This window comes from Homalodisca vitripennis, unplaced genomic scaffold, assembly GCF_021130785.1.
Source record: "Homalodisca vitripennis isolate AUS2020 unplaced genomic scaffold, UT_GWSS_2.1 ScUCBcl_4014;HRSCAF=9898, whole genome shotgun sequence".
NCBI classification, from domain to species: Eukaryota; Metazoa; Arthropoda; class Insecta; order Hemiptera; family Cicadellidae; genus Homalodisca; species Homalodisca vitripennis.
In genome coordinates this window covers 19,376-33,424 of record NW_025780131.1, presented here as the reverse complement: position 1 = coordinate 33,424, position 14,049 = coordinate 19,376, and the positions used below count along the sequence as shown (strand labels likewise).

At 31.8% G+C, this 14,049-nt stretch overlaps 1 protein-coding gene across 1 annotated transcript in view; it reads left to right on the top strand.

Annotated features, from left to right (window-relative positions):
- LOC124372781 (ATP-binding cassette sub-family C member Sur-like) overlaps positions 1 to 14,049 on the top strand; it is a gene marked incomplete at its 5' end in the record, with an annotated part of 44,648 nt that overhangs the window by 17,221 nt on the left and 13,378 nt on the right. The window contains 2 exon segments of the mRNA XM_046831191.1: positions 7,828 to 7,919; positions 9,780 to 9,991. Coding sequence (XP_046687147.1) covers positions 7,828 to 7,919; positions 9,780 to 9,991 — 304 coding nt within the window.

Below are 14,049 nucleotides of genomic sequence, written 5' to 3'. Positions count from 1 at the left end.
AAAAAAAAAAAAAAAGATCTCATAAAATAGAAGCAAAAAGCTTTCAACAATGGGTTACGAGAGATGTTTTACCAAGCATTCGTAAATTTGGTGTGTACAAACTTGAAAACAAGATTAAATATTTAGAGGACAAAGTTAAGCACTTGCAAATTAAAGATGAAATCAAAACGGAAATAATTACAAAACAAAGTGTAAAAATTGACTTAATGAAACCAGATCTTGTTTGTAAAGATTTTGATAAGAAAAAACACCATGTTTTTGTGTTAATTAAGAAGAATCACATGTGGGAATGGCCTTATTACGTTATCAGAGCTCAAAAGAGAGAAATACCGAAAAGATTGAAAGAACTTGAAATTGATTACCCAGAAATGGAAATTTTATTAAGACATGGAGATCCAAATAGTATAAATCTCTACAACCAAATGAAAGAATCTTTGAATATTTTATACAACGGAAATCATTTTACTACAAATATGGCAGAATCTCGACTGATTTATAGAATATCTAAATTACACGATGAAAATGTTTCTAAATTTTACTAAAAACTCTCGATTTATTATATTTTGTTTTGTAAATGTTTAGCATAACTAGGTAACCATTGTAGAATTCTTTTTTCATATTCACAAGGCATTTCGTTTTTATAACTTTCGCTGAAAATTTTTTTAGCACAATCTTTGCAAAAAGCATCTTTTTCTATCTTTACTATACTGCCAGTTATTAAATTCAGAAATATTTTTAATTTCTTTACAAAAGTAACACTTTTTCTCTTCTAAAGTTAATTTGTTCATTTTAACGTATAATTCCTTACAATAACAGTCTTTTCTATTCTCTTCTTGACACTTTGTACATTTCTTTTGAGACTCCATTTATATAGAAAAAATTATTACACGATGAAAATGTTAAACTCTTGAATTATGATATTTTGTTTGTAAATGTTTTTGATAATTATTTAAACCATTTTATAGTTTCTTCCACATTCACATTGAGTATCTTCATAATATAATCTATGGTGATTCTTCTTTACACAATCTTTACAATATGAGTCTTTCTTATCTCTACTATAGTGATCACTATTAAACTCTGAAATTTTTTTAGTTTCTTTACATTTAAGACATTCTTTCTCTTCCAAAGTTAATTTTTCTATTTTATCATACAGCTCTTTATGATACTTCCTATAACAATCTTTACAATTATAAATAATTCCATCTTTTCTACTCTTATCTTTATAAAATTCTTCAAAACCTTTTAATTCTTTGCACATTGAACATTTCTTTTGGGCCTCCATTTATATAGAAAAAATCTTTGACTTTCTCAATTCATATTCATAAAACTTTCCGGTTATTTCTTCATTATTTAAATCTTTTATACTATAAGTTACAGGATCTGTGTTATTAATTTGATAAATCACAAAGATTTCTCTTGACCAATTGTTCTTATATTTGTTCGAAAATGTTTGTTTTTTTACTAACAATTCTTACATGATCATTGACTTTAAATTTAGTTTTCGTGTGAATTTCAGGTGGAACATACTTGAAAACGGTCTCTAATAACTCCTTTTCTGCATCCTTATCTACGTCTTTCGGTTTCATTTTGATTGTGCTGTGAACTGTATCGTTATAATTGTTTTACGATTTTTTGAAGAATATCGATCCATTTAAAGTTTTTATTAATCTCAAAAATTACTTTCATTCTCTCATTTTGAGTTCTGTTATATCTCTCTACAATACTTGATTTCTCTTCGTTTTCAGTATGATAAATCTTAATGTTGTATTTCCTCAAAACATCGTTAAATTCTTTATTTTTAAACTCTAAACCCTTATCTGTATGAAGTAAGTTTGGAGGTTTGTGATTGATCCTTATGGCATCTTTTACTATATCTTCGAAAGCTTTTGAAATATCCTTGCCGTTTTTTTTCTTTTGATAGCTCTTGACCAAGCATATTTTGAGAAAGTATCAATAACATTTAACATATACTTAAATCCATCATTTTGATCTGAATAGTTAGACATTATTACTAAATCTGCTGCCCATAAATCGTCAATTCCTAATGTTATAATTTTTCTCTTTTTAAACTTTTTTCGTACTGGTGCATGAATTTCTCGAGCTTCAATCTCTATCTCATCTTTAGTCTTCAATTCTTGCTTAACAGGTTTTGGATTTGGATTCTTTATAAACTTACTCTTATTTGTCTTACATTTTGAACATTTTGCTGCAATTCTATACAACCCGTTTTGAGTTTGAACGATTTTAGAATCTATATTTTTCGTTTTTTTCTTGCATTTGTGGCAGTGAATCAAATCATCTTCCATTTACATGTCAAAGTTTCCAAGTTTATTTAACTCATCTAATATATCAGATTTTGCTTCATTTTTATAGCCATAAGGTACTGTATCGATCTTATTTTCTAGAACGATTCTCTTATCATCTTTAGCGTTCAGTGCCAGCTTGTTTATGGTAACTGTGTACAATTCATGTTTATAGCTTTTGATTACAGTCATCTCCCTAAATTCTTCTTTATCTTCGAACAAACATCTCTTCAAGTTTTCGATATTTATTGTTTTATTTACAACGCTTCTCTTAATTCCTTTACACCTAACTGGGTTTTTATCTAGATATTTGTACGAGTACATCTTAGACCTTAAACCACAAAATTCTTCTAAAACTTCGCTATTTAACTCATCTTTGAATTTCCCTATTACCTTCTTATTTTTAGTAGTGAAACATTCATGATCTTTTGGATAATCACTTGTATCAAAGTCATCTATATTTTCTTTAATAATTTTAAAAGGATCTCGTTTCAATTCTAGGAAATAACTGTCTGTATCCATGTAACACAGATTCAAATCTGGATCAAACTTCTTTAATTTGTTGTAATAAAACTCGTACATTAGCAATTTTGAGAGGTCGAGAACTGAAAATCCTATGTAGATCGGTTTGTTAAATTTAACCTTTTGTTTGTACATGTGACTCGCTATACAGTTGTCGTCAAAGATATTAAAGCATTTGAAATTTGTTTTCTTAGCTTGTTTCATTGAAACTTCTTCATTTCCTAGTCTAATATCACATCTATTTCGCACATTTTCCATAGATTTTCCAAAAACTGAGTTGTTCATTAACTTGTAAAAGTCCTTTTCAAAGTCGCTTGTAGCTTTGGTTCTCATGTTTGTGTTAAAATCAATGTATTCTTTCATAAAAGGCTTCTGATCGAATGCGATAACTCTATTCACATGTTTTAACACCATTCCTTGTTCCAGATAGAATTTCAAATTTCTCGAATGAACAACGTATTCAGTTTTATCCAGTAGAGTTGTGCAAAGTTTGTTTTTAAAATGTTCTGGAGCAAGAGGTAAATCCTTGTGATGTTCGTGTAAATTCGTTGGATATCCAAGATCAACTTCGAGAATATAGCCATAATCTTCGTCGCCAGTGAGTTTCCAAAAATTGTTTCTTTCCATTCTGCTGTTGTATACGTTTTAGGATCCATCCACTTGATTTCGTTATATGGTAAATTTTGCATAAGACCATACCCATAAAGGTTGTTTGCATCGACGTACAACAGATAGCTTTCTGGTTTTGTCTTATCGAAATCTTTCAAATATTTGTTATTTGCTTTCACATATCGTTTAATACACTGAGAAATGCCTCCGCGAATGCCTTTTTCAATCATTAAATACATGTTATAATCGTTAATTAGCTGAAGCTCAATTTTCGTTAATTTTAACATAGCATCCCAAGCAAGACTAGGAGCAGTCAGATAGTGTGCTGGATCAAGCTTATAGCAATTCAAACAAATATTCCTAAAATTTTCAAAGATATCAGCGAGCAATAAAACATCTTGAATGTTGTACAAATCAGAATAATTTCCCAGATTTTTCTCTTTTTTTAATTTGTTCCAAACATTTAAGTAGTGTTGATAATCTTTCTCAGATATGCTCTCATCTGTCAAGAATGAATAGAAATCTTGAATTTTCAGCTCTTCTTTGTAATCAAGTTTTTCAATACTGTCGATAAATTCATAGGGAAATATTCCTTTTCCAGATAGAATTTTAAAGATTTCTTCTTCGTCATTTGGCTGTCTTTCTATTATCTCATTCAGTCCATCTTGTATAAAATGATTTGTATGTTTGAAGTCTTCTCTCTTTAGATTTTTAGCTAACTTTTCTATAGACGAGGCCATGAATCTGAACGTGTCTACAAACGAAAACTTGATGAACTTTCTAGGTTTGTCACCATCAAATTCATACCCGTATCCAGAATTTACAGAGTAATTTATATATCGTTCATCGGTGTTTGCAATCAAATCAACATTACCGTATTGTTTTGCCAATTCTTTTATGTACAAATGCGTATCGTAATTAGACATATTGTGACAGAAAACGGGAATATTCTGAGGAAATTTCAAATTCAGATTACAAATTCTATGAGCTGCACCTCGATATTTTCCAGTCAAATGACAGTGATCTCTGCATTTTTGAATGCATCATAAGCAGAACTCCAATTATCTGGTAAAAACCCTAAAGTTTTTTCAGTGTCTTGATACGATATTTCTTCACAAATGTGGCAAAGATTTGAATTTTGATACGAAATTTCTTCTTCGTCAGTCAATTTCATGGGCTTCATGTTCTTTGAATTATATTTTTTAGCTATGTACTTCGATAATTTATTGAGTTCTTCAAACAATTTTGCAGGAACGTTCGGCAACTCTTCTTCATTTTTTGCTCGATAACATATCGGCTTGTACATACGATTGGTCACATTAGACACTAAATATAGAGTAAAACCATAAGGAATATGCTTCTGAATCTTGGTTGTAGTCGATTTTTGCGGATTGTTTTTGCATGTGGGAATCTTCTCTAATATGCTCTCAAAGTCCATATAAATTACGTACGGATGGTTAAATTTCTTTTGATAATTAGTAAATTTAGTTGTTTGACCTGGAAAATGGCATAATTGGCTTACAAACTTCATGATTTTTACAAATTTCTAAGTGATCTGTTAAATCTCCAGATTTGTAAAAATGGCTTAAACATCTTCGACACAAGAACGTCTTGTGAGCATTTTTTGATATCTGTGAACTCGCTAATCTACTTAAATCTGTTATCAAAACATAATGGGATTTATCATCTTGTTTAACATACAATAAATCAACTTCTAACTTGGCGTCATAAACTTCTGAAATTTGCAACGGTACTATGTGTAGTTTTTCATCAAAAGTATAGACATTTACAGACATTTTCGGATACTTGTACTTTGCTTTGCTGCTTCTCGTTTTTCAAATAATTGTATATCTTTTAAAGACATAGGATAGTCGAATCCAGAAAATATCTCATCGTTCACGAATTTTTCGTATTGTTTTGCTCTGTCAACATGAGTCTCGGGTTTTTCAATAGCGCATCGGATAGAGTAAATAAAGCAATAATCATCTTTATTTTTGATATTTACACAAGCTTTTTTATCTTTGATTTCCTTTGGTAAATCGATATATGATCCTGCGTTCATAAATTCATGTTTATTAAGGCTCAAAACTAGTTGTTTACAACTTTTAAATGTCCATCCGGAACCTTTATTTGGATTATTCGTTTGTTCTCGATGTGTTAATTTATTAAATTGCTTAGTAATAAAGTCGTTTACGTCAAAGATTTCGTCTGCTTTGATAGTAAAATACATTAGACATGTTTGCGGTTCACCATTCACTAAAGTTCGTTCGTATTCACATTCCAAAGAGAGATAGCCCTTCATATTTTTAACATTTTCTTGAAATTTCTCGATTAAACTTTTAATTTCTGACCGCATAATTGAAAGATATTTGTAAATTGACATGGAATTGTCGTTCAAGTTTGTTAAAATGTATTGCTTGAAAAGACCGTGTATTGAGGATAAAACTTCTACATCAATGATATTTTCGGATTTTACTTTAAGAGTTTTATCAATTTCTTCGATCATTTCAGACTTGGTTTTATCGTTAGTACCGATAGCCAACTTTTCAGCTATTGAATGAAGTTTTTCATCATTAAATAGGTCGAGATTTTTCTTTTCAACTTTGAAATTTCTCTTTAATTCACGTAATTTCTCAATATTAAACATGTTTTCGTGATCGGCAATTTTATTTTCTCTAGCCCACTGTCTTAAATAATTTAGTTCTTTATTATAAATTTCTTTGTTCTTCAAATGATTTTTCGAATTGTAATGACGAGTATAGTGATGTTCAAAAATGTCTTTTTTGCAGTATGGGCACTCTATCTTTTTCCGCTCCATATTTAAAGAGCAAAAATTTGTAAACTAAAATTTTGAGAAGTGGTGATTTTTGTGACAACTTGACACAAATCAGCACAATTTCTGGTCAAATGTTTTCAGATTGTTCTATTTAAAGAGCAAAAATTTGTAAAATTAAATTTTGAGAAGTAGTGATTTTTGACACAAATCAGCACAATTTCTGGTCAAATGTTTTCAGATTGTTCTATTTGTTAGTTAAAAGATTTTTCTATAATAAATGGCAGCGCTGTTACAAGAGTTGAATAAGGTTGGTGAACTAAGATTCAAAGAATATAAGAAATTAGTGGAATTGGAAGAAAAAAAGAGATATAGAATCTTGAATTTGGAGAAAATGAAAGATAAATTCGGGTTTACAATAATTGCCGAGTTGGAAGATTGTAAAGTACACTTGCCGAACAGATTTTTGACTGTTTTGGATGAGAAAAAGATTAAAGAATTAAACAAAAATGAAAAATTACACTTGATTGTTACTGGAAAGAAGACTATAAAAGATAAAGACTGTGTTACAATTAACTTTGTAGAATAAAGATTTTTTATTAAGATTTTTTGATTTTTTCATTAAAACAGCTTATAAATGTAGAAGCAAACATTGAACAGTAAAACAGCTAAAGATTCGGTTATTTAACATTCGTGCTTTCCTGTTAGATTTTATTAGATTTGTTTATGGTTCAATGGACAGTATTTTACATTGATTTTCTGTCTGTCCCAAAAGTGGTCTAGAACCGGCATATTCATATCTACTGGTATGTATGTGGTTTAAGAAGGTTTGACCATGTTTCGGAGGCTCGACGATCGCTGGGTTTGTTGACTGTAGCTGATACTTGTACCCTGCGCTCCTCATGCCTGGTTTACAGAATCCTGACCACTGGCAGGCCGGGATATCTGAGAGAAAAACTAAAAAGCAGGTCTCAAGTCCGATCTCGCAGTACTAGACAGGATCAAGTGTTGGAGATGCCTCGCGTTCGCCGTGAATTTGAAAGAAAGCGATTTGCGTACTTTGCTCCCAAATTATATAATGAACTGTCCTCCAGCGTAACAGGCCAGGGTGTATCTGAAACGACATACAAAGAAAATATATACAAGTATTTAATGTACAATACAAGGTGATATAGCCATATATAACTGTATGTCTAATATTATGTTTTATTTATTAATAACTATAAAATAAGCTTTTAATTTTTTAAGAACATTTAATAAGACATGAGTCGTTTTGTAAACCAGCAATTATTGTTGAAAAACCACTCCAAAATAAAGTCCTTATTTATTTATACTGCAGACCTGCCACGTGTCTGGCTGTCATGGTGTGAGATCGGAGGTTGTAAAAAAATAGCCCTTGTATGTTGAATGATTAAGTCTTAAAAGAGATCATTCACATTGTTAGGTTGATAATTTATTTGTATTAACAATATCATCAACACAACAAAAAGTTTACAGAAAGTACATTACATACCTGTGTTTGTTCAAAAGCTACATTTAAACCAATAAATTTAAACAATTTTAACTATATTGGACTTCAGTAACCACTTAACTGATTTCTTCTACTCTGCTGTCCAGGTCAGTATCAGAGACAGATCGCCCACAACTACATCGTCTTGCATCTACAACGTCAGATTGTAGTGACGACTTTGCTGACGATGATGATGCAAGTAAGTCTTTTAGTTGGTGTGCAGTTTAATTTGCTTGTTATCATGCTAGTACTGTAAGGTGAAACAGTCACAATAAGCAAATATTATCTTAAGTATGAGGACTATTATTCAGAAAGTAAGGAATGTTTTCTACCTGATGCTGCCAGGCACGTACTAATCGCATATATATTGGTGTGTACAAGCTCAGCACCTCAATCAGCATCCATCTGTGATGGGGAACATCACCTTGCTGCCTGTTTTTGTTATATTAAAATTTGAAATGTGTGCTACAATCAAAAATCCTGCCAATTTTTAAAAAGCGGTCTGTGATTGGTTTTGTTGGCATAAAACTTAAAAGCAATAGAAATTCATTGAGAAACGTGTGAAGTGTATGGGAGCAACAGAACAAACATTCATGATCAAGAGAAGAGTAGACCTCTGAGCATTGTGACTGACGATCTTGTCACCAAAGTTGACGAAAAGATACACTATAATTAAGCTTTCTCTATGTTTCCCACAAGTTTCATGGACTTCATTGTTTGAAATTTTTCACAATAGTTTGGCTTCCACAAATGTTTTGCAAGATGGATGCCAAAAATGCTTACAGATCACCATAAATAACAATGAGTGGGGGCAGCTTTGACATTTTTTGAGGCTACCACAGTCATGTTGATGAACTACTACTTGATTGAATCGTAGCACAGGAGTCGAAATCTGGGTGAAACATGTGAATTGTGAGACAAAATTATAGTGCATGGAAGGAGTGGGGGAAACACAAGTTTCCCCTAACAAACCAAGGAAACGTCTGCAAACTTTTTTCGGCAAGGAAGATCATGGCAACAGTGTTCTAGAACAGGCAAGGTGTTCTTCTTATTGATTTTCTTGAGAGTGGTGCAGCAGTAAACTCTGAGCAGTACTACAAAACCTTAAGAGAGCTGTCCAAAACAAGCACCAAGCAAAATTGTCATCCAAAATTTTGCTTTTGCATTACGATGTTCAACCTCACTCGGCAAATAGTATGCAAGAACTCTTGAACTCCTTCAAGTGGGAAGTTTTTCTTCATCCCCCCACCGTTCTGAACTTGCTTCAAGTGATTTTCATTATTCTCGAAAATGAAGACCTGGCTATCAACACAGCATTTAGACAACGATGAGGAGCTCCAGGTACATGTCACTGAGTGGCTGAGATCACAGGCAGCAGAATTCTATGACACAGGTATTTCAAAGCTTGTCCACTGCTATGATTAGTGCCTGAATTTGTATGGTGGTTATGTAGAAAAGTACAATTTTTAGTCCCTCTTTCACATGTATACATATTTCTTGTACTTGATTTTTAAAAATTGCAAAATGTTCCTCACTTTCTGAATAGCCCTCATATAAAGTCTCCCCCTGCTAATTTTCCAATGGTTACAAGTAGAAAACTTAAACTTGGGGCTGTTTCTAAGTTAATAGTGCCTATTTTTTTGGCATATTAAAAGTGTTCATGTGTTGTCCCCCAAAGTAGGATCACCTCCCAACTAGAAATGTTCAAATTGTAACCTCTCTTTTATCACACATCTTCGGAAAGATGTAAAAGCAAACTTTACAGAATTGTGTACAATTTTTCAACACACAAAAAAATCTTTCCATCTAATATTAAAATTGCTCATACAAGTCTAAAATTAAAATGTCATTTCATTTCATAAGTGTTAAAATAATGTCAAAACAGTCCTCTTGAAAATTTAACCTTAGGCTTTTAATGTATCTCTGGTATGACACCGGTTTTGCATTTTTAGTTTTACTCTTTTAAAAAAACCCCAGCTTATGTATTTGTTTAAAATTGTTTGCGCTACCATAAAATGATGTTAATATTAAATAATATTTAACTTCTCATGTTTACCAGTGGAGAGTGCAGAATGGGGTACATCACAGTCTCAGGAGGAGAGGGAGTACGGGGAGATAGAGAGAGTGATCTACCTGAGGTACCTGAGAGCTTGTGGGGTGATGCTGGGGCTGGGTTACCTGGCGACTACAGTGTCCTGGCAGGGACTGCGAGTTGTCACAGACTACTGGCTCTCCTTGTGGACAGAGGACAGGCGCAGTCAAGTGTCCAAGGTTTAGCAACCAGGTTTATATACAGGGTGATGGACATTTAGTGTTTAAAAATATTGAGCAATTTTAAAGTACATGAAATAAAAAAAAACAGTTTTTAAATAAAAAATTCAATCTCCTCTCCAAATAAGGAGTTTTTTGGGTTTTTACAAAATTAGTGAAAAGTAATTATTCAAAATAGCTTTTTCAATTTTTATTTTAAAAAACTACTCAAAACTGTTTTAGATTTTTAACCATAGAACTGGCATGCAATCCAGTTGACTCGAACAACATTTGCGGGTATCCTAATTTAGCTATCTGCACATTTCAGACATCATGTCAGGATGGCTGTGTGGTCTAAGGCACTATTCTTGGACGTGGCAGTTGGCCTTAGATGTTGCCTTTAGAGTCACGGGTTTTGATTTCCGCCCCTGACGTTGGAGGTTTTTGTGGTCTGGTGTACACTTATGAGAGTCACTGGTCTGTGGTAAAGCCAGTGGGAGGGCCCACCTTAAATTAATGGTGGCCGGCTCGGGTGGAAGTTGACGGAGTCAATGATTTTTCTTATATAAGTGTATCAGACCCAAAACACCTGTTTTGCATTTTTTGTTTTTACTCTTTTAAATAATCCCACTTGATTTATGTTTATTGTATGGTTTACGAGGCATTTATTATAGAATCATGATCATAGTAATAGCTTTTAAGTGTTAAAATACCATTTATAACACAATAACACCCAAATTATTGTAATAAACATAAGTCTGTACTCACAGCGGACAAGGAAGCATGATTAATTTTAATCAAAATGAACTGTTTCTCATTACCATGGTTACATTTTATTGCAGTTTAAAATGACATAGTGCAAAATTTATAAGTTTTACAAAATCACTTCTAAATTTAAGAGTATTTTAACTATCCAAAGCATGAGTGAAACTAACTAAATCCCTCCTCAATAAATTCTTTTAAAATTGGTTTATTACACTGAAAGAATGTCCTTCAATGACTGACAAAGTTTAATGTTTAAATAACTGATTTTTTGTTTTTTTTTTCTCATTTAAGCCTCAGCATCAGCTATGCCGGCTTCGAAGTGCACTGGTTTTTTTTTTATTGTCAAAGACATGATTGGACCTCCCCTGGATTTGTATCTGTCATCTCTCGGTTAGAGAGCTGAGACTATAACCATTAGTCTACAGAGGAGGACTAAAAAAACTGAATCAACGGGATTTAACAAAAGACAATTTTACAACCATGTGATTAATTAATGTTCACATGCTTAACAGCTGTTATCGAAAGATGAACAGAAAACAGTGTATTCTAATTAAAATTTACCAAACTTTATACATGCACATTTTTTAATATTTTAAAATCACATCTAATTCTATAAAATGCTTTTTAAAATTCTTTATTTAAAGAGGAGTTTGAATTTTTTAAATTGAAACCCATTGTTTTATTCCAAATATTATGTAGGATAACCCAAAATGTTTTAAAACACTTAATGCTAATCACCCTGTACACTATTTAACCCTAAAAGTGTTGACTTCGCCTGGTAGTGCTAACACACACTACAGGAGGTTAGGTCAGTGTTTACCACATAACATAATTTATGATATTTTTCAGTGTATTTTATATAGTAACTAGCTGTTCCCCCCCCCCGCGGCTTCGCACACTTTTTGTAAGCTTTGCTCGTGTATGAGAGCACTTCTGGTTCAAGTGAATTATATTGTCAATGCCGATGTAGAGTTTACCTTATTGACACTATCAAGAAAATCTGCCAAAAGTGTATGTTTATATCCATTGTACACATACATGTACTTAATAATAAAGTGGTCTAACTATCAAGCTATAAGGCCAAACAGAAATTCACTTAGCGCCTTCACATAGTGTGTGGTTATTATACACAACTATCTCGTAATTGTAGTTTACAATGTGCAGGCGCTTTGATAACTTATATATTTTGCAGCGCCTCCTGGTGGTGTGTTACATCAATGGGCATAGCATATAAACCTTCTACGTGGAAAAATACATATACATACAAATTTTCATAATGATCGGTCAAATAGTTTCTGAGTCTATATAGGACAAACACACAAACATTCATTTATATATATATACTAGCGGGACCGGCGCGCTTTGCTGCGCATTTCAATAATTTTTTGCAAAAGTTGCCCGCGGCTTCGCACGCAATTTCCCGTTGAAAACAGTACACTATATTCACTTATTCTTTTTCTATCACATTCTAAACATTGCTGAGATAATTGATAGTCGTTCCATCGTGAGCCTCTTGGGCGTATTATGAAGGTATGTACCATATTCCTGCCTCTATCTAGCTGTTACCCACGGCTTTTCGCACGCAAATCTTAAGAACCGAAGTCCTTATATTACTTAGTTAAATTTTTTTTTTTACTATAATAAATTTTAGATTAAATTAGTTATATCTCCGATGCCACGATTGAGCTTGCTTTGTTGTCTCGATCGAGAGAATATGTACACACGGAGTTTTGAGAACCATACTTCTGTCAAAAAAAACAACTAAGGTTAATTTTATAACATTCTTTATATTTGTAGCCAACGTAAGATAGTAATTATGATATCTGCATTACTCTTCTGATCAAGCATGAGCATGGTTTATATTAAATAAATATTGCAGTTAAAGGTGAATTTTTACGTCAAATTTGAATTGTATTATCTGGATAGTAAAGTCTATGTTTAACAGTGATTGCAAAAACAGTTTAAACAAAATTTGTCGTTTCTCTTAAGCTTACTCTATGCTTTAAAAACTATAAGTGTAATATATGTTTACAAAGAACAGCTGATTAAAAATTTGAAAAGACGTTAACATATGTTTGCTGCAATGCATTTCTTATGGGTATTTCTGTAACCAGTGGGGCGGAATCCTGAATCGGGAAAGGGATGGGCATAGCTTATAAACCTTCTCCGTGGAAAAATACATATACGTACAAATTTTCATCATGATCGGTCCAATAGTTCACGATTCCATAAAGGACAAACATACAAACATTCATTTTTATATATATAGATATATGTATGAGTATATATATATATATATATATATATATATATATATATAGATACACTAGAAAAACTGCCATTTAATTTGTCCACATGCCGTTTTATTTGATCATAAATACTGTTGCTAGACTACAGGTGAATTTAATTACACATATCATCAGCTGGAATATTCCTTGTGTACTGGAGCCACCCTTACACAAGTTATTTTGTTGTTGTTGTTGATAACTAAAGAGATAATTGAGGATTTTTAGGTTTTTTAATCCTAATATAAATTAGAAATTGGTAAATAAAAATGACTCTGGTTGTTATAAAACTCATCTGTTGAAGTCATTATTTGAATATAATAGATTTTTAAGGGTTTTCAGCAGAGGCAAACTTGTTTTTTTTCTAAGAACAAAATGTGTAAATTTTACATATTTTTATTTATAATAAATGTTTATTTATTTTTTTTATTTAAGCAAGTTTAATAAAGTGTTATGCTGTGCTAAATGTGAAATAGTTTTCTAAAAAGCCAGTTAGTTACTTTTTAACATGTAACAATAAGTTATTGTAATTATCATTTTCTTATTCTGCAGTTTTCGCTGAAAAAAGATATTACTATATTAATTTTGATTTTTAAAAATGATTTTTTATTATTTAATTTCAACATACGCTTTCAAAACTCCTAAAACATAAAGCACTGCAGGTGAATGTAGTCAGCACTTATAAGGTTAAATACCCATGCATAGTAGTGTGTTTGTAGTTAATCAGTTTACCAAAACTTTTCTGTTGTACTACTTGTATTTTACATTCTAGATGAGTAACAGGAAACCAATTACTCGTTATTTATTCATTAGCAGCAGGCTAATTAGCTAAAACTGGATAGAAGTATGGTAGGTACATAGAATGTTAGTGGTCTAAGCAAATTTAAGTTAATTTAAAATATCTATTTAAAATAACCTAAAAATATTGAGTCAAAAATTGGTTTTTTCCCAGAAATATTTTTGTTTTTCTTTTTGTGTATAAGCATTGGCCATGACTAAATGAACAAGTTTGGCATAACAATATCTAGC